We start from the raw sequence: 19,951 nt of genomic DNA on the forward strand, positions 1-19,951 counted from the left end.
GAGGTTGAATTCAACGCTACCATTTCTGTGACACCCTCTGTTTTATCTGGTCCACGATGATCCATCCCAATCATGTCACATATTCTTTGCTAGGAAGATGGTGCGAAGGGAACTGAGTTTTTACATACCGAATGGTTTGGTCTTTTTGCCTACCTGTACTATAATGTTAATGAACTGCATCATATAATAATTGTTTTCTACCGTGAACATTTTTTTTTAATATATATATCAGCTTGTTCATTAACTTTGGATGCTTGTCATGAAATTCTCAATTGCTGCGTTCTTTTCTCTGTAACTTTTGAATCACAAGCTTCGGTTAAACACACCTTTTGCCCCATCTGCAACAGACAAAAAAGACAGACCTTGTTCAGTGACATCTCCTCAGCTGGTTTCGCCTCGGCAGTCCCGTGAAAAAGTCTTGCACGCACGAGTTGCACAAGAACTTTTCATATTAATGCCTGAGTTTTTTTTTTTTTTTTTCCTGATTCTACTGTTGCGTCTTTGCTAATCTAGTGGCTTGTCACGTTTAGGAAGTGAGATTCTAATTTTTCTGCCCACGTGCATGGCCAAGAATAATCGCTCTGTTGTTGATAAAGTTAGCGCAGCTTATGCTTCTTTAATGTGCTTAATCACAGTTTTCACACTACAAGAGGAAGGACTAAATAGTAAGATGACAGTTCACACCATGTGATTCACGATCATTCCCTGCTAAGCATAATTCCCAAAGGAGCTGGCAAAAAGGAAGACACCCAGGTTGGAGAGTTCACTTGCTTTCGTCTGCTTAGGCTTTGAACTTAGCTTTCTGAACTGGCAAAGTTAGCGACACCCGCTCCAGCAAGAAGAGGCTTCTCCTTTCCTCAGCCGAAGCAAATGCATATGGACGACCTACTGGCATGTGGGTCTCCAAAGTGAAGTACAAAAAATCGCTTTTCCCACGTGTCGTGTCGCTGACAAAGGATGGCATTCTGAGAAACGAAAAAAGACGTTGGAAAATAAAATCCTCACAGCTCCGCAGCAGCAGCAGCAGCCAGTCAAAGTATCGTTGAAACTCCATTCAGTGGCATCACATTGTATTAATGCACGTGGATTCAGTGGCATCACATTGCACGTGGATTATTCTCTCTCTCTCTCTCTCTCTCTCTCTCTCTCTGAAGCTCCTGCTGCAATTTTGTCCGATCAAAGACGAAAAGGGCTCCTGTTAAGTTGCATGGTGAGACGAGGGAAGTTATAAAATTCCACCCTGAAACGGGCGCGTTTTACATATAATTGTGGAGCAGTAGTTAAAACTATAAAATTGGTTATCACAGTTTTTCGATCACTAAAAACCATAATTATTAAAAGACCGACCGCCACTTAGGTTACTCTAGCAACTTATATCGAAGGCATTAGTTTAATGATAAACATATCTCGCATTGGCCTGTATTAAATATAATTACATTCGATGTGGCAAACTGAAGCAAAACATTGGACTCTTCCAGCGACGTCGTCATGTTGGTGCTTGTTAGGAGGGGTGCGCATGGTTTCGGGGTAAAAGTGGGAACTAGAGAAACAATTCGGTGGAAATAGGATAGGTTCCATGGTACGCGGGGTAAGTTCCAGAATTCCAAAATTTGGGGAATCGGTTCCCTCGAGCAAATTCTAGAAATCTGGGATGGTTTTTTTTTATGTTTTTCTTATTTTATGTCACGACACAATCTTGTAGTATTCCATGACGTCCAATAATAAGTGTGTATCTAGTATCATTAGTTTGAATTTTTATTTTTGGTGATATTCATGATGGAGACTTTTACTTTATTAATGACACATATTTTTCGTGTGTCTAAAGTTGAGTTATGGCCAATGCATTGTAACAACAAATAGTTTTCATTAGATGTGATAATTTACAGCAATTGTTTAATGAAAAATACATGTGAAACTTATGACATGTAAGTTTCGGATTCCATGATATACATGATAGGTTTCAAATTTCAAAAAATGAGGAACCGATTTTGACGGGTGGGTTCCATGTTCCAGCTAGCCGCTCACTACGAGTGCCCGTTTGATCTTCCAAACCTTCTTCCATTTTGCTTCAAATCGAAGGTCAAGTCCAATAATGCAAGCAAGGCTCCCTACTGAAAATGAAGTATGACACCCGACAAGTACCGCATCCGCATCATAAGGTTCTAACCATACATGCATACCAAGTTGTTGCACATTGCTAATCTAATCAATTACCAGTGACATCTGTCAATCAAAACAAGTACACCCTTCCAAAACAATTCAACCCATGTATTTAAATGCTAAGCACCGCCCTTTCAATTTTTTGAAAGCCAATATTAATCAAATGTTGTGCCTATTACATGACTAGACCCGTCAAAGGGGTGAATCGAATCATGTTTGAGTCGAGTCGAAAATTATCTGGCCTAAATTGACACATTCCCACTTTGACCCACTTCCATGCAATATAATTCTAATAATACGTACCCGACCCACATTGCTAAAGCACTTCCATATTTAATTCAATTTAGGAAAATTCATACCCATTTTGATAGGTTTATACATGACAGGAGCATTTGGCCAGTAGAGATGTTTTGACAAAGAAGCAACACTTTGAAAATATAAATATCTCTTTCATCGAATGATTTTTTTTTTTTTTTCTTTTTTTTTTTTTTTTTTGGTCGAATGAATTGGCCACAAACGAAATGCATTCGAACCATTCAATTCAGTGGGTGTGTGCTTGCTTCTAAGCGTAGCCACCCGCGATGATTAACGATTATGATCGATTAGGCGTAGATGATTTAAAGTATCGATTTCTGTATACCTAAATCACCTAATAATAAAAGATCCGATCCGCTCCGTCAGATGCCTTTCGAATATCCTGCATTGGTGGCGACATGGCCCTTTCCGCCCTACTTGCCAGTTTGTTTTTTGTTTTTTTTGGTCGAACACTTGCCGATTTCAAGTGGGGCCTTTGGCATATTGTAGTCTCAGCTGAAGCGAAATGCATATGGACGACCCACTTGAACTGGCATGTGGGTCTCCAAAGTGAAGTACGAAAAAAATCATTTTTCCTACGTGTCGCTGACAAAGCATGACGTTCTCAGAAAGAAAATAGAAAGGGCGTCGAGAAAATAAGATTCTCACAGCTCTGCAGCAGCAACAGCCAGTCAAGTAATCGTTGACGCTCCATTTGAGTGGCGTCGCATTGTTTTAGTGCACGTGGATTCTTCTCTCTCTTTCTCTCTGAAGCCTGTGCAACTTTGTCAGATCAGGAGCCAAAAAGAGCTCCTGCGCGAAGTTGGATTGGCAGATGAGGGAAGTCGTAAAGTTCAGTATGCGGTCCCAGCGACAGCGACCAGCGCCGGGTTGTACGCGCGCCCTTTTCTTTCAAAGGAGGAATTACTTGTGAAGTCATTTGCCTTGCTGGATATGAAAACCCATGATTTGATTTGCTAGCTTGAACGCCTATATCATGCTGAGAAGAAAAGGTGAAGAAAAGACAGTCGGAATTGATCGGAGGAGTGTTTCAGAGTCCATTCTCGCCTTTCTCTTTATTTAGAAAGAAGGAAAAGATATAAACAAAGGTTAAACATCCATCGCTGCCGATGTTTATCAAATGATTTTACGTCATTGATGCACTGAATCAAACCCTGAAATGTTTTACACATAATTTTGGAGCAGTAGCTAGAACTATAAAATTGGTGAGAAGGAAAACTAACAATACCCTATTTGTTAAAGACTGACCACTGCTTAGCTCACTCTAGCAACTTATTTCTTCTATGAGAATCCTACGTGGCATTAGTTCATTGATAAACATATCTCGCACTGGCCTATATTAAGTACAATTACATCCGACGTGGCAAAGTGAAGCAAAACATTGTGTTCTTGTTATGTTGGTGCTCGTCTTGTCTCCCAAACCTTCTTTCATTTTGCTTCAAATTGAAGGTCAAGTTCAATGATGCGAGCAAGGCTCCCCACTGAAAATGAAGTATGATGCCCGACAAGTACCACATCCGCGTCACATGGTTCTAACCATACATACATAGCAAATTATTGCACATTGCTAATCTAACCAATCAACAATGACATATGTCAATCAAAACAGGTACACCCTTCGAAAACAATTCAACCCATGCATTTAATGCTAAGCACCGCCCTCTCAAACTTCTAAAAGCCAACATTAATAAGATGTTGTGTTCACAGCATAGCTGGACCCCTCAAACGGGGTGGATCGGTTCAAAAATTGTCCGACCCAATTTGACTCACTAATCTAGTGACATGTTGTTAAAGCACTTTCATACTTAACCGAATTTAGGAAAATTCATACCCAATTTAAAGTGAGAACACGGAGCGAACGAGCGCAAGATTGAGTAAGAGCGAGAAAAAATGAAAAGAGAGTTATAACGATGAGTTGGATTGAAGTAAATGTGAGCACTCTTAACACTCGTATTATATATCTCCCCAAGTAGGATTTGAACCTACGGCCGGTCGGTTAACAGCCGACCGATTTACCACCGAGCTAACATATCGCACGAAGAGATATTGATAACACACCAAGAATTAATGGTATTTCATAACTAATCGATTGAAAAGCGGATCAACCGTATGGAATTTTCACTATCGTTCCCAGTTATGATCGAGTTACTTAATGTAACCGACACATAAAATAACTCAGCCCATCAAATAAGAGTTAGGAAATCGGTCTATAACCACATGACAAGTAGCTTTGGCCAGTGGAGATGTGTTGACAAAGTAGCAACGCTTGGCAAATACTAGAAATCTCTTTCATCGAATGAATCCTCCGCGAACTAAATGGTTTAAATTCAGCACAAATGGTTGAAATTATCAATTTGTATATACCCGAATCACCTAACAATAAAAGATCCGATCCAATCCGCTCCGTTAGGTGCCTTTCGGATATCCTGCATTGGTGCGCAACGTGGCCTGCCCCACTTGCCGGTTTCAAGTGGGGCCTTTGGGCTTTGGCATAGCCTTGCATTTTAAGCTAAATAATTGCTTCTGGCTCAATTTCCCTTTCTTCCTTTTTCTGTGGATGGCGCCATGCGGGGTCAAATGTCAACCACCCAACCTTGACGAAGTCTTTCAAAGTCCATCTTCATCCCGAGCATAGGAATTTTAACCCAATGCGTGATCAAGAAAGTAATAAAATCAAATAGGGACAATTATTATTTCTCTTTCCATTTTATTTACAGTTACAGATTTCGAGGATTTTTCCAACTCGGAGAACGAAGCGAAGATGAAGATTGTGCAGTTCAAAATAAAGGGCAAAATCGAAAAAGTGGGAAGGAAAAATTCCAGAGGAATATAAAGCTAAGGGACCGGTCGAGGATGATCAGCCGTTGCTATCTCACGGTGGACGCGACGGTGTGCGCCCAGGACCGGAGATGGTCCTTCATGGCCATCTCGTTCCCTAAAGCCGGCGCCGGCACTCTCCAGTTCACCAGCGGATCCTCGTACCTCTTCCTCTGTCGATCCAAGCTGTCCCACGCTTCGGACAAGTAGGGCCTGGGAACCTCGATCTCGTCGGCGTCCTTCTCTTGGGCTTCGATTGCGTCGCTCAATCCCAGCCTCTGCAACCCGGGGAGGATCGACACCAGGTTCGAGTCGTCCCTGTCCTGATCTGAGAACACGAACCCCAGATCCATGAAGCCCTTCAGCTCCTGGAACTCGAGCTCCGACAGGCTCTTGCTGCTCTGGCTCCTCTCCTTCTTCTTCTTCTTCCTCCTCGTGTTCTCCGATTTCTTGTTGCCCCTGTTTCGCGACGGCGACTCCTCTGTTTCTCCTTCGCTCCTGGTCGTCGTCGTCTGCTCGCCCTCGAAGTCCGAGACTTCCTTGCCGGAGAGGATGGTCCGGAGCTTCGGAGTGGCCGCTAGGAGGACCGAATTCGGAGAGAAGGGGTCGGAGCCGAGGAATAGGCCGCCCGAGAACTGGTCGCTCCTGGACCTGACGTGGAGGGTCGGCGCGCGGGACAGCTTCGTCTCGAGAAGGAGACGGTCGTCATCGTCGACGCCGTCGCGGCCTTCATGAGAGGACCTCGTTGCAGAGGAGGAGGAAGGAGGAGGAGGAGCAGGTGGCGAGGCCGGTTTGTCGCCGAAGATGGCGGAGTGGAACCAGAACGAGTCGAAGAGCTCGAGGACGTGCTCTGCAGACATGTGTCGCGTCGGCAGTAGAGAGAGAACGTGAGCTCTGAAGAAGTTGAGAGAGAAAGAACTAGGTCAAGGAGATGAGCAGGAGAAAGAGCAGGGGGGGTTCGATATTTATACGTGGTGGAATTACAGAGATGCCCCCGAGTTTGAGTTCATATTGCGCGTGGAATCTTCTCCGGAGGCCAGCGTGTGAACGTTGTCGTTGTTTTTTAAGGAAGTTCGAAAGTAAAAGTCCACGGTCGTTTTCACTAGAGTCTCGCGTTTCGTTTTCGTTTGACTGGTTTACGAGCTAACTGACATCTGCGATTAATTTATAGAGTGGATTTGAATTTGTGGCACGTGAGGGATGCATAGAGAAATAATATATCTTTCGAGAGACAGCTAGGTAAATTATACACATTATTTAATCCTAATGAAAGATTGGTTTATTTTGAAAATTGTTTGTTCATGCGATGTACCCATTAAAAGTCGGACATTTGCCGTTTGCATCAAGTAATTAGTGCTCCAGAAAATTTATAAATAAAAGCGTTAATGTCCTCTCTCTCTCTCCCACCCTCCTCCCTAAGTCAATGGCCTTAGCCTAGTACCTTGCCTTAAACGCAAGGTATCTTACGTGATACAGTTGGCGCCGAAATTGATAGTTTTTATTTTTTTTCCTTTCTTTTTTCTTTTTTTTTTCCCTTAGAAAAATTTCTTTTTCTTTTTTGATTTCCTACCATTCTTCCCTCCACGGGCCATCCACTAGCTCGACAACATCTGTTGGTCTCAAGCAAGGGCAACCCTCGCTTGATCTGGCGAAGGGTTGTCCTCACTAGCCCTGGCAAGGCCGATGGAGTGAAAAGGGGAAAAAAAATAGAAAAAAAAGTAAAGAAAAACAGAAGAAAAGAAAAAAAATGGAAAAATAGAAATAAATAAATAAATAATAAAAGATAGAAAAAAATTAATATATTGTTAAATTTTGTGCACGTCGGCGATGGTCATGCCACGTAAGACGGTGTCTATGTCAATGATTTTTAGCCAAAATTAGATGGATTGATTCAATTGACAAAATGTAAAAAAGTTTAAGATTCGATTGACAAAATAAAAAAGTTTACAGTTGAATTGGCAAAATTATAATAGATTTAGGATGTTCCGGACAATTTTCGACCTTGCGTAGAACTGTGTGCTTCGTCACTTTTAATATCAACAATGGTGCTAACTGCTAAAGCTCGTTCAGGCCAACACACTAAGAATAGGACAACGATCCTCCATTTCTAATTCATAAACTCTTCTCGGATTATCCAAGAAGCGGAGCGGCTCAAATTTATCCAGAACTAGAGGATGTGTAGAGACTGTCCATTAACATCACAATCTTTCTATTCATGTGACAGACATTTCGGTCGATTACTCCAAGATAATCTTAACATTGCAAACACCATTAACGCAAAAAAAAAAAAAAATCACCATCAATAGTCTTAATCAATAATAGACACATTGACGTTTGCATTTCCTTCACCATGCTTGCCCATGGATGGTAATTAAGGCCGCTTAATTAAATTTCTCCAACCAGTGGTACTTACAGTGATAATTAAATCCAACTTTTTTTCTCTAATATTGAGTACATAATTGAGCATGTTTGGTAACGATTTTGGTAATCTGATTTTGTTCTCCGAAACAAAAAAAAAATGAGAAATATGTTTGGTAAAACAAATGATTTTGATTATCAAATTCTCTTATTTTGGAATAGATTTGGAACAGAAATAAGAAAAAAAAAATTTAGTTATTTGTTCCATAATCATTTTTGAGAAACAAGATAAATAAAGTGATAATGCTCAGGGAAGACTCTCACTTTATTCCCTCGACCCAAAAAAGAAAAAGAACGAAACCTTGGGAAAGAACGCTCGACCCGCCGGATCCCCTCACTCATCCGCCGCTGAACAAGCCGGTTCCACCACCGTTGTCATCCATTGGCCGCCATCTCTAGCCACCGAAGAAAAAGTAAAAGAAAATAGAAAATAAAAAATATTTTCTTAAAATTTTTTTAAAATTTTTCACTAGATTTGTACTACATGAAAGTATTATAGCATTAATATTTTTCTTAACAAATTATAAGAAACAAATATATCATAAACTAATAGATTATTACAGTAGCATGAAATAAATAAGCTAATTATGCATTATTTGTATTCATTTTATTAGTGATACTATATAGGTCAATTTTATAGTGACAATACGTAATTATTTGACTTAAATGAAAAAAATTTGGGAAGATAAATTTTTTTCACCGACAGAAATTTTGTACAATTACCGAACATATTTTTGTTCAGAAAATAGAAATTTTGTGCAGTTACCAAATGTGTTTTGATTCTCTAAAACTTGTTCAAATGATATAATAAAAAAAATCAGTTATGAATAGAATTGAGTTTTTGGGTCAGAATCGTTGCCAAACCAAACGTACCTTTAGCCTCGCGACCCAGCTAGCTCCTGGAATTTACCAAAGAGCACAAGACAAAATGTTGTACGAGGTTTCATCACGTTACGGGGTATAACCGTAATATCGGTTCACGTCAAGGGTGTTATGGGAAAGAGGATTTAGCACCTCGAACATTCGAATGCCCTTGTCGGTTAGCCGTATGTAATGGACCCTACGTGGCCATGAGTGAAGTTAACGTTAATGCCCCCACCAAAAAAAAAAAAAAAAAAAGGTTTAAGCACTATGCGTGGAGAAATTATTATATTTGCGAAGCATATAAATTAAACTGGGTGTGTTTTTTTTTTTTTTTGGTGTGAAAATTTCACTGCGTCGGGAAGATCTAGACTTGTCCGCCCACCTTAACCTTTTATCTTTGTAAAAACAAAAAAGACTTCTTGTCCTACTCCGCACCCTACTAAAAGCCAAAATATTTCCACCTCTTTCACAGTTGCATCCTCACGCCATATACCAATTGGGAAGAAGACAAAGATAAACGTATATCGAGAATGTATCTGGCCTTCCACGTTGTAATCAATAACATATCTCGATTTTTTAAAAGGAAAATACTTTCTTGACTGTCTATCAATATCGTCGGTTATTTCTAACCGTAGATCCACATACCATCACCGCGTATTTTAACATAAAACACTCATTAATTGAAAAATCGTGGGGTCAGAAATAATGACATCTTTGTCAAACTATTAGACTAGTGACTTTCTTTTTAAAAATAGAGAGATTTACCAAAAAAGTCATAAATATATTATAATTGTATCAATTCAATTCTAAATCTTTTTTTTTTTTTGCTAATACAGTGCTAAACCTTTTATATTTATGTCAATTCAGTCTATCCGATCAATTTTGATTGAAAACCAATAATGTGACGATTTTTAATAATATTTTTCAAATTTTCAATTCTTTTTCTTTTTCTTTTCTATCTTCTTCTTCCTCCGGCCGGTCTCCGAGGCGACGGCCAGCGACTCGCCGCCTCAAGCGAAGTAGATATTTGCGATTTTTTTTTTTTAATTTGAGGTTTTGTTTAGGGTATGAGAGCCATATTTGCAACGTAGAGGGTCATTTGGCTAGAAGGGACGGGTGTTTTGTTTTCTGATTTTGGTTTTTGGAGAAGAGAGAGAGAGAGAGAAATGGAATCCTTAGCCTCTGATGCTTCTATACCATTGAGAAGGATTGGAGAACTTGCGTGTAATTTTCATTTGATGCGTATTTTTCACGTGATTTTTCTTTAGAGAGAGAGAGAGAGAGAGAGTTCATGGAGAGCGACCTCATCTCTATCCACATGAAGGGCTGGTTTCGGGAATCTATTCAACGGGAACGCACAATGATTCTTGCACATACATACGGAACTACGTCGTTTTCCTAATCGGACATATGAATGATCACGACCTCCACTATTCATGCTGAAGATACCAACCTACGCCGGGGGGATTATTTTGTTGTGTGTCAAATGACAGCTCTCTCTCTCTCTCTCTCTCTTTTCAAAAATTGCATCATGCGCTATTGCTCAGTCGACTCTAGATTATGATGATTATGATTTTAAATAGGTAGGTATGAAGTTAGATGAGAGCTTATACGTGTTGTGTACATAATATTATATGGAATATTTGCACAGGAAATCGATTTGAGTACTTAACTGTTGATTAGACCACTTATGTCAACTGCACCCGTTTTTCGTGACTGCACTTGATCAGTGGGCGGATGGTCAAACCCTCCCATTGTACGGGCAGGCTTGGCTAGATGTCATAAAGTCGTAAGTTCACATCCAGGCAAGACTTTTGAAGGTTCGAGCTCGAGCAAGTGCGGCCCTAGCTCACTGAATCCGGACCAATGAGCGGATCTACTCTCCACAGATCGAATCTCGGGATGTATCACGCAAGAGGTTTGACATCCGAAGCACAACTTCACCATTTGGTGGAAACCTAATGGAAAAATTCCTTCTCAAGAGCACTTCCAAGGCATTGTGATGTGAAGCATCATTTTCGGGGTGGACCATGACTAGGATCTTTCGACACGGGAGGCGAATATAAAATCAGGTGGTGGTGAGGAGTCAAATCATTAAAGCGCGACATCCAACATAAGTTTTTATTTTTTTAACACATGTCATGTTTGGTAATGTAGCGTTAGGTATGCGATCGATGATGATGTTCCTCAACTCTAGCACGTTTCCACCATACAAAAATAATGATTAATTATGGCATGCTTAACATGTGATGGAGACAACGACCCCTCAACAAATTATAGATCAAGAGCTGATCAATGCAGATGAATTTTCTCACATTGCTTTCGTACAGTCCGTCCCCACGATTGAAATTAAACAAGAACAGGTAAAAACGGGGAAGATATCTCCTCTTTTTCTTTTTCTTACTTCTATTTAAGAAGAAAAGGAGGAGATTAGGAAGAAAAAAAAAAGCATCCTATTCAGAGTTCGATTGGAAATGTATAATTTCACCCCCGACAACCTAGAGATCCACGAATATCACGCAAATCCTATGAACCGGTTTGGTTCAGGCTTTCGATTCTTTGGCATGTGTACGTAGCCCCGATCAAGAACAATTTGTACCGAAACAATCGCATATAACTAAGTAACCTCTAGTTTTCGATGAGTTGCAAATCCTTGACATACCCTATCTTAAGCTGCATATTAACTACTCATGTCAATAGTTATATTTAAAAAATATACATCATAAATAGGTTCAGCTATAACATGAGCATTTAATGCATCATGAATGAGTCATACATGGATGTATAATTTATTTAGACCCAACCCATCTATATGACTCTCTTTTTATTCTCTGTCGTCCTCACTCAATCTCACGCTCACTCATTCTGCACTCTCACCTCGGTTTGAGCATGGGTTTTCCCATATTAGATTAAATATAAAAGTGTTTTAGCAATGTGATTTAGGTTGGTTGGGTATGGGTTGGTCGAGGTGACTCGCTAGATTTGCAGTGCAATAAATAGGTCTATTTGAGTCGGACTATTTATGACCCGACTCAAGTCTCTAATATCAATGCAGGAAAAGCCCATATAAAGAGCTTTCCAAATTCCAAAGTCTATCTGACCAACAAACAAAAAAAAATTTCCAAAGTCTAAAAAAGTTTGGAATTTTTCATTGGTCTGTCTAAAAGCTGAAACAGGTGATGCCAATCTGTTCTCATTCACATCTTATAATTCCATAATTGTTGCACGTTTAGTTCCCGCTCCAATTGACTCGCCTTTTGTACAGAATTTTCAATACTACGACCCATAAAGGTTGAAGTCCGAGTCTTATTTTAATTGATTAGATTTTCAAGACACGACGAGATTCCACGCAAATTCCTCCAAGCGATTTTGTTTTAGCATATTACTGATTTGCTCTTAATCCTGCTTTCGGTTTTTTTAAGTGCATCGAAAAGTGTCGGAATAGCTCCTAAGAGGTGTGAGCGAGCTAGGTGGAAAAACAGACACCGGCACGGCTGATGTTACTATTGCGGAGAAAGACTTGATGAGACTTGATGGATGCTTTCTCATACAACAAGAGCTCCGACACTAAGTTAGAAAATCCAACCTATCAGTTTAAAGTAATAAGCTGAGGGTGACTCAATGTATACATAGGGTAAGGCGATGTGGGATATATTAACTCACTCTCTCATGTTCACATCAAATTGAGAACGCCACGTGAAATTTGATGAACAGAAGGCTGCACACTTGAAATAAATTGATTTCCACCACGTCAAGGTGACCCTCTACCGCTGAGTTATATCCCTTCCTTGCTCCCATCAAGATATCAAAATCTGGTTTTGTCCAATTTAATGGTCTTGAACTCTTGATATGCTCGCTACAAAAAAGTTCATCTTCTTCCAAACAAAGTGTTTGAATTAGTAACGGAGGAGCGGATGCTTGGGTAGATGCAAGACCCGGTACAAAGTCGGATTTCCTTACGCTATCGGCACAAACAATCTTATGTATGGATCGATCAATTGTGCCTTCATGTCTTTATGCAGTGAATGCGATTTCGCATGGTATTTCATGGGCGAGAGTTTTATCTAGTTGAGTCGGCTTACATTAAATGCTCGCATTTCACGTCTTTCACAAGAAATGAAAGGAGATTCCTAGTTCCTACATTTGATCTTATGGTGACACCGCGAAATTGGTATCTTTTCAGTTGTCCATTCGGTGTCTTCCCTCCTCAAATGGAAGGTCTTACGACTATGAAACTAATTAGTTAGTAATTTGTCCAAGAAGTTAGAAGTGTCACGTGGTGATAATAGGGAGTTGGTGGCCCGACGGACTAGCAGCACTGTCAATTATTTTTTACTATACGATCTCCCAATCAATGAGTGTTTTATGCAAAACACGCGATGATAATATGTGGATCTACAGTTGAGATTGTATTGTTCCAGACAGTATTATCAGGAAAGCATTTCCATAATAATATAAGGAATCCCCATAATTGAAGCTGCCCAATATAACGTTATTGTAGAGAATAAACAGACGAGGAATAGAGTTGAGGCCCATCTAAACACTTGGACTGGACTCGCATCCATCCACGCGATCGAAGCCCAAAATCAGTGTTTGCCTTTGAAGAGGGTCTCCAAATCCACATCATCTTTAAAGTTTCTTTTCTACGATTCAGTGAGAATCTTGTGCCTCACTTTTAAAATGGCAACGTTTAGGTCCCGATCGGACCTCACATGTTGCCTAGGCCCGCTCATAACATACAGATGAAATGTGAGGGTTAGACTGGATTTGGATCCAAGTTGTGCCGGCCAGACAGCCTTAAATGAAGGGTCGATGCCCAATCTCGCCCATCACAAGGTCTTCCGTGGTATATCGAGATCACTTTCTTAGATCCTAATACATCTCGTTGTAATTCTTATACAAAAGTATCGTAATATGCTACGCAAGGACTTGCCTGATCTCGCCCATCACAAAGTCTTCTAGGGGATGGCCGCCTACAATTGGGCGATCCCCGGCTAGGGTTGCCTGGGCCGCGCAATCCCGGGCGGCCGTCTCCCGGGCACGCACGTCCCAAGCGACGATCGCAGCCACCGGCAAGCTGGATCTAGCTCACTGGTCTCCTAGTTTTTTTTTTAAAATATTATGTTTTGATAAAAAAAAATAATGTAACAAAAAATATGAGGGGTAAAAAAGAAATTTGAAAGAATAAGTGAGGATAGTTTTGAAAGAAAAAATCCTAGCTTGAGCATTTGGCCAAATGCTGAAAGCTCAAAGCTGGTCCCCACCAGTATTGAGTTTTCAGCTTTCCCAAAGCCAACTTTCGTCCCAAAAGCCATTTGGGAATTGTTGCCAAACGCCCCACATTTTCCCAAGGAGCTTTGGGGCCTCAGTGGCCTTTTGGAAAGTTGAACCAAATCCACCTTAAAAACTTTGAAGGAAAAATTATAAAAAAAGTTACAAACATGTTGCAAATGTGTCAATTCGGTCATAAATCTTTTTTTTTTCTAATTGAATCTTAAATCTTTTTCATTTCTGTCAATTTAGTTCTTTTGATTGGCCCACGCTTGACGTGGATAATTATTTTATTTATTCCCAATGGCCGACGAGCTGCGATCGGCAAGGGTCATTGAAGCTCGTCGGCCACTAGGCAATGGCCACGAAGGTGGCCTCGCCCATGACCGATGAGGCCTTGGCCACCTTCGCATGCAACCGCGCCTCGCGATGGTCCGGGTTTGCGAGGCGCCGCGACGGGCGAGACCGTCGAGCTTAGATCTATGTGAGGCCAACCTTACCAAGGTCTCGTCGATTGCGATAATGGCTACCTTCACTCACAACCGGCGAACTTCGGCGACACCGGCACGGCTCCCCGTCCACAGGGGGTTACAAAGGCAGAAAAGGAGGAAGGAAAAGAAAATAAAAAAATTTAAAATATAAAATTTGTCCACATTAGTGCCGGCCGATCAAGAAGATCGAATTGACACAAATACAAAGCATTTAGGACTCAATTGGTAAAAAAAAAGGGGGGGGATTTATGACTGAATTAACACAATTACAATAGGTTTTCAATTTTTTTGATAATTTTTTCAATTTTAAACTAAGTGAGATTTAGTTAGGTACTATTCAACAGTTACTATGGAACGCCATAGATTTACCCCTACGCTACCACTCTACAATATATGCAGGTTGAAGAGAAGCCCGCTCCTTCTTTGTGGTTATTTTGGGGAAACCAGACGATGAAGTACTCCTGGGTAACACCCCGGACAGGCATGGCATAGTCAGGAGCTATTTCTTTGAACACGTTTGAATGAAAAGAGTTGACTGGTCTCTTTTTTCTTTGCTAGGATTAGCATCTTATTAGATCGCTAATCCGTAATTAACCATTAAACCAAGTCCCGATCTATGTCCGCACGCGATGAAAACACGGCTTTAATCGACTAAAATAAACCCGCAATCTACCCAACAAAAAAAGCTTAATAATCTCAGGCCATCAACGTAAACTAATCGAACCCCAGCTTTGTCCGATTCCCCACCTTATCCACCAACCTCATCACTTAAGTTTGATGAGGCTCCATGATTCCACATATTAAACCCCACTCCACTTGATTAATCCCACTTAAACTTTAATTGATTAAGGCTCAAATAATGATAGTATAATTATTGAGCTTGCGTATAGGCTTGCACGTCCCCCCTAAAATAAACTACACGAACTGCCAATCTGTCACTCGCCCATGAACTCTCCTCCTATTAAACTTGAGCCCCCCCACCTTTCCCTTCGATAATACCGTCTCTCTCCTGAGTTTGCCGGCTGGCCGGTGCTCCGTCGCGGGCGGACCGAGCACAAATCAGCTCATGTTCATGGGAAGCTTCTCATAAGACGGGTCTGAGGTTGTAATCTTGAGCAGGTTCATGGATCGTAGGTTCTACACCAACCCATTTGTGCATGACCACGGGGAAGACCCCGAGCCCGAGCCGGGACCTGATTCGCCCTCCTCGGGGGACGATGCCGGGACGAATGCTAGCGAGCCGTCACAAAAGAGAAGGTGAGACATCTTGACGAGCGCCTTTTACCTTATAGAGATATGCATGTGATGTTAACATTGATGGGGCGCGAATTCTTCGTGAAGTAGGAAGAGCGTGAAGAAGAGAGTGGTGTCGGTGCCGATCACGAGCGACGCCGAGGGATCGAAGAGCAAAGGGGAGGCCTTTCCGCCGGTCGATTTGTGGGCGTGGAGGAAGTACGGCCAGAAACCCATCAAAGGCTCACCTTACCCAAGGTACATAATCTATCACTCTTATAGCCTCAATTACTCTAAGATAGCCGCCTTCGAGCTCCTCTTTTGATGCGCAATAAGAATCCTCTAAAATTTGCAACCGCGAACGGCCGTCGAAGAGATCGGGTTAGCGGAGACGGCGTCATGGAAACCACGTTGGCCGCCGACGAATGGGGGATGTCGGCGACAATGTGAATGGTGGGTGAGGGCTGGTTGGTTCGCCAGGCATTGTATAATACGCCGAGGGAGATAGGCTTGGGTTGGGAACGCAGCTTTTATTAATTGTCACATTGATTCATTAGTCGCAAGACGGCTGAATCGAAAACGAACCTTATCGTAGTAGCTGCGATGTGGTTAGGTGATGTACGTCACGCGCCGTCGGCATTTGGGATGAACATGCTCCCTCCATGTAAGCAGCCTGAACCATATAGCATTTAAAATGTAGGGAAAAATAATGTGAAGGGCTAATCCTTGGGGGGCATTTTTTGTTGGCGCCTAAGTTCAATCAATATAAATGCAAAATCTCAACAGTCAACTCAGAGAAATCTATCTTTTATCTTACGGCTTGATTCATATATCAATCTAAATCAAAGATGGAGGAAATGGCCGATAAACAGAGTTTGGTAGGGTACAAATAGAATCTAGAAAAGGAAGTATAAACCGTTCGGAGAAATAATCGTTGGTCATGATGTCAGAGCCCCAACGAGGAATTTCAACTTCAGTACTTTCTTGTTAATTAGTGTGTCAGTAGTTCCCTCGCTTATTTATGTATAAAAGCCCGGTTTTGCATAAGGGATTTGAAACACGCTGTAAATAGTAATTTACAGGAAAAGTTAGTACCGGTTGCTAACATTCTTCTTTTGATCTAATTACCATTAGTGTCTTTACTCATGCGATATGGAGAGGGCGCGTGAGTGACACGCTCGGAGTGGCGGGCAGTGGGATTAACTTTGATTGCTATTACATCGGTGTTAATTAAAAAAAAGAAGGGAAAAACCATGTTTAGTGTTATAATAATAAATTTTTTTTTTTAAGGCGTTTGTTTTGGAATGGGATTGGACAGGGGATATTACCGATGCAGTAGCTCAAAGGGCTGCCCTGCCAGAAAGCAAGTGGAGCGAAGCCGCGTGGACCCCACCACCCTCCTCGTCACCTACTCCTCCGACCACAACCACCCCCACCCCTCCTCCTCCTCCTCCTCTAAGAACCACCCACCCCACCACCGCCTCCGCGCCCCCGCCGTCACCGACTCCTCCTCCTCCGCCGCCCACGCCGACGAAGACGCCGATTCCACATCCGCCATGTTCGAGCCGGACGAGCTCTCGGGCTTCATCGGCGGCGCCCCGCTGCTCGACCCCGAGTTCGACTGGCTCGCCGACGTGGCTTCGACGTCGTCGTTCCTGCGGAGGCCGGTTTACGAGGGAGGTGCCGACGCGGCGCCCGTGTATAGGACGAGGGACGAGGAGGACGGCGAGGATCCGCTGTTCGCCGACTTGGGGGAGTTGCCGGAGTGCTCCTTGGACTTCCGGCGAACCAAGTCGATCGAACCGGAGGGAGAGAACCGGAGGCGCGGTCTGAGCGCGGTTCCTTGTGTCGGCAACGTAGAATAGCGCAGGTTTTGGTTATCCAATCAAGTGGGTCCGTATCAATCGACTCGGCGCGGGTGACGCGCCACAAGAAGCAGCACGGTGTCTCACGCGCCGACCAATCTCTTTCTGCGACGGCGATGCGGTGTCATTTCATCCCATCGGATCGTCGCAATAATTGTAAACAGTTCCAAAGAGCCTTTATGCGAATTTGAAGAGACGATAGGATTTATGTTCTTCATGTGCAATTCTGGATTTTGTTGCGACTAGCAAAACATTTAGTTTATGGTTTTTTGGCACTTTGCATTGCAACATTGTCGCAACGAAATTGCTTACAATTGTTAATTTGATGTCAAGACCAATTTATTCTCGGGTAAGAAAAGATAAGAGAAACCCTCCCTCACTAGAGCAGCATCCAATCCTCTTCAAAACAGACCCATCTTCTTTGGCATTGATTGCCTTTTAGGAGAAATCAATGCAATTTAGAAAAATAAATGAAAGTATATCAATTCAAATAATGGATTTTCGAATTGAGAGAGATTAAGAATTGTTTCTTAGATTCATGGACCCAATTCAATTCCTTTAGATCTTTCATTCGCATTTTTTCCCACCCAAAACATTTTTGAAAACTCTTGGACCCTCGAATTTGGAGTATCTTACTTTCACTCAATTCATAGGGTTCGACAAGTAATCGATATTTTACTATCAAGGGTGTATCAATATTTGTAGTATCAATCGAAAAAAGATGGAAAGAAAAAAAAAATTCTATTTGATAGGGCTTCTTCCAATACCTATGGATTCCATTGGACCCATAAATGATACCTTGAAAGAAACTTTGGGTCTTCTAATATCAATAGGTTGATTATTTCGCTCATTTATCTTCCACAAAGGGGAAAAAAAAAATCTGTGAGAACTATTTTCCGGATCCGAAAGAGAGTACTTGGCTTCTCCCAAGAACGAAAAAAAATGTCTCATGCCCGTATCTAACGAAGGTTCACGGTGGTGGAAGAACTTGATAGGAAAAAAAAGGGACTCTAATGGTAAGATATCTAATGAAACCGTCTTTGGAATTGAGATTTCGTTTAAAGAGAAAGATATCTAATATGTTGAGTTTCTTTTTGTATATTATATAGATGATCTGATCCGCAAGAGAGTCCTTCCTGTAGGACTCGTGAAGAATTCTTTAGCCACTTCCGCATTTGTACCGCCATTTCCCTAGTAATTGCCTCCAGGTTCAATGGGTTTGCCTCTCATTGGAGAGACTTTTCAGCTCAGCACTCGCAGTTACTCTCTTAGCCTTCATCCTTTCATCAGCAAGAGAGTTGAGAGGCAATGCCTTTCCCCAATTTTTTTTTCCTTGTGGATTTTAGGGGAGACCATTCATCTTTTTCCACTTATTTATTGCGTTTTTAGAGATGGGCCGGTATTCCGAACCGGTTTAACAGTTCGACCTGAATTTTAATGATCACCTTATTCGGCAAGAAGGAAGGATGAAGGCTTACATCTGATGCTGATGAAAGGATGATGGTCAAGAGAGTAACTGGGAGCTGAAGAGTCTCTCCAAGGAGAGGCAAACCCATTGAACCTAGAGCTTTGAGTGAAATTTGTATATCCACGACATTTCGGATCCGGATCGCCTAACATTGGGATTTCCGTGACATGCGTAACATTACTCAAATCGGGCCGCCCAAATAAAAATGGACGGTCTGATTTGAGCTACATTTGAGATTCAAAATTTTTCAAACCAAAAACAATTTCCGCCCACATTCTTTCCCTCTCTTTCAACACATGACATGGCTTAAATCAAGCCGTCTATTTTCATTTGGATGGCCTGATTTGAGTAATGTCACGCATGTCACGGAAATCTCAATGTTATGCGACTCAAATCCAATTTAAACTCCACACTCAACTCTTTTTTTTTTCTTTTTTAGTAAAAAAAAAATCTTCATTTCATATCAAACAGAGATACATCACTTCAAAATAAAAAATGAAAATCCCACAAAGCAAGTAAATTTGAAAAGTGAATCAGCCGGGTCCAACTTTAACTTTACTCCATGTCGATGAGGTTTGATCTCCGGTGGTTACTCGATTCAACGGTTGTCTATTCGACTTTATTTCTCTCAGTTTCTGAATTGTCCCACACCATATTTTATCCACCAGGAGCGGCTGGTCGGTTGAAGGGAGTTTAATTTTATCCGCATCATTTCAAACGCGATTTAATCCGCCGAGAACAGATGATGGCCAAAACCTATCGAGCTTTTGAGATGGTTTTCTAACCTGATTAAATTCCTATTGAATGACACTTGATCTTAATCTAAAGTCAGACATTAGGTTACCCATACCCTCTCTCTTCCTCATCTAGAAGTATGTCTTCGATATAGAATACCGAACAGGTCGAATTACTTGATCAAGACAAGAGAGCTCAACACGCAGTCTTGCCAAAAAAAAAAAAAAAACGGTGGGTATATGTTCGTTCTAGGTCATCAAAAAGGGCTTCAAATTTGATCAATTAAGTTGAGGTATTTGGAAAAGGTCGAATTA

At 41.5% G+C, this 19,951-nt stretch overlaps 3 protein-coding genes across 7 annotated transcripts in view; 2 read left to right on the forward strand and 1 right to left on the reverse strand.

The window, feature by feature from the left end:
• LOC115746805 overlaps positions 1–19,951 on the forward strand; it is a 959,385-nt gene that overhangs the window by 660,908 nt on the left and 278,526 nt on the right. The gene's annotated exons all lie outside the window — the stretch shown is intronic.
• On the reverse strand, positions 648–12,131 carry LOC115746823. Of its 4 annotated transcripts, none has more exons than XM_030682742.2 (2): positions 5,320–6,219; positions 648–658 (listed from the first exon to the last, which is right to left on the reverse strand). In XM_030682742.2, exon 1 carries the CDS (start codon positions 6,150–6,152, stop codon positions 5,343–5,345), a length of 810 nt encoding a protein of 269 aa, XP_030538602.1. In that variant the 5' UTR covers positions 6,153–6,219; the 3' UTR covers positions 648–658; positions 5,320–5,342. The 4 variants fall into 4 exon arrangements, with proteins under 4 accessions (XP_030538602.1, XP_048138084.1, XP_048138085.1 ...); XM_048282127.1 differs by lacking the exon at positions 648–658 and adding an exon at positions 12,126–12,131 and having other exon boundaries at positions 5,145–6,184; XM_048282128.1 differs by lacking the exon at positions 648–658 and adding an exon at positions 9,842–9,856 and having other exon boundaries at positions 5,145–6,177.
• Positions 15,173–17,566, forward strand: LOC115746822 (probable WRKY transcription factor 69). Of its 2 annotated transcripts, none has more exons than XM_030682737.2 (3): positions 15,173–15,593; positions 15,678–15,827; positions 16,888–17,566. In XM_030682737.2, the coding sequence occupies exons 1-3, from the start codon at positions 15,460–15,462 to the stop codon at positions 17,432–17,434; spliced, it is 831 nt and encodes a 276-aa protein (XP_030538597.1). In that variant the 5' UTR covers positions 15,173–15,459; the 3' UTR covers positions 17,435–17,566. The 2 variants fall into 2 exon arrangements, with proteins under 2 accessions (XP_030538597.1, XP_030538598.1); XM_030682738.2 differs by having other exon boundaries at positions 15,176–15,593; positions 15,681–15,827.

The sequence above is a fragment of the Rhodamnia argentea genome, chromosome 7 (assembly GCF_020921035.1).
Source record: "Rhodamnia argentea isolate NSW1041297 chromosome 7, ASM2092103v1, whole genome shotgun sequence".
NCBI lineage: Eukaryota > Viridiplantae > Streptophyta > Magnoliopsida > Myrtales > Myrtaceae > Rhodamnia > Rhodamnia argentea.

What these genes read in the sequence shown, in the direction of transcription:
- LOC115746823 (XM_030682742.2), bottom strand. Translation starts at nt 6,152, where the DNA reads ATGTCTGCAGAGCACGTCCTCGAGCTCTTCGACTCGTTCTGGTTCCAC.
- LOC115746822 (XM_030682737.2), top strand. Translation starts at nt 15,460, where the DNA reads ATGGATCGTAGGTTCTACACCAACCCATTTGTGCATGACCACGGGGAA. An exon ending in GAGCCGTCACAAAAGAGAAG is followed by an intron (nt 15,594 to 15,677) that starts GTGAGACATCTT and finishes TTCTTCGTGAAG; the next exon opens with TAGGAAGAGCGTGAAGAAGA. An exon ending in AAAGGCTCACCTTACCCAAG is followed by an intron (nt 15,828 to 16,887) that starts GTACATAATCTA and finishes GGGATTGGACAG; the next exon opens with GGGATATTACCGATGCAGTA.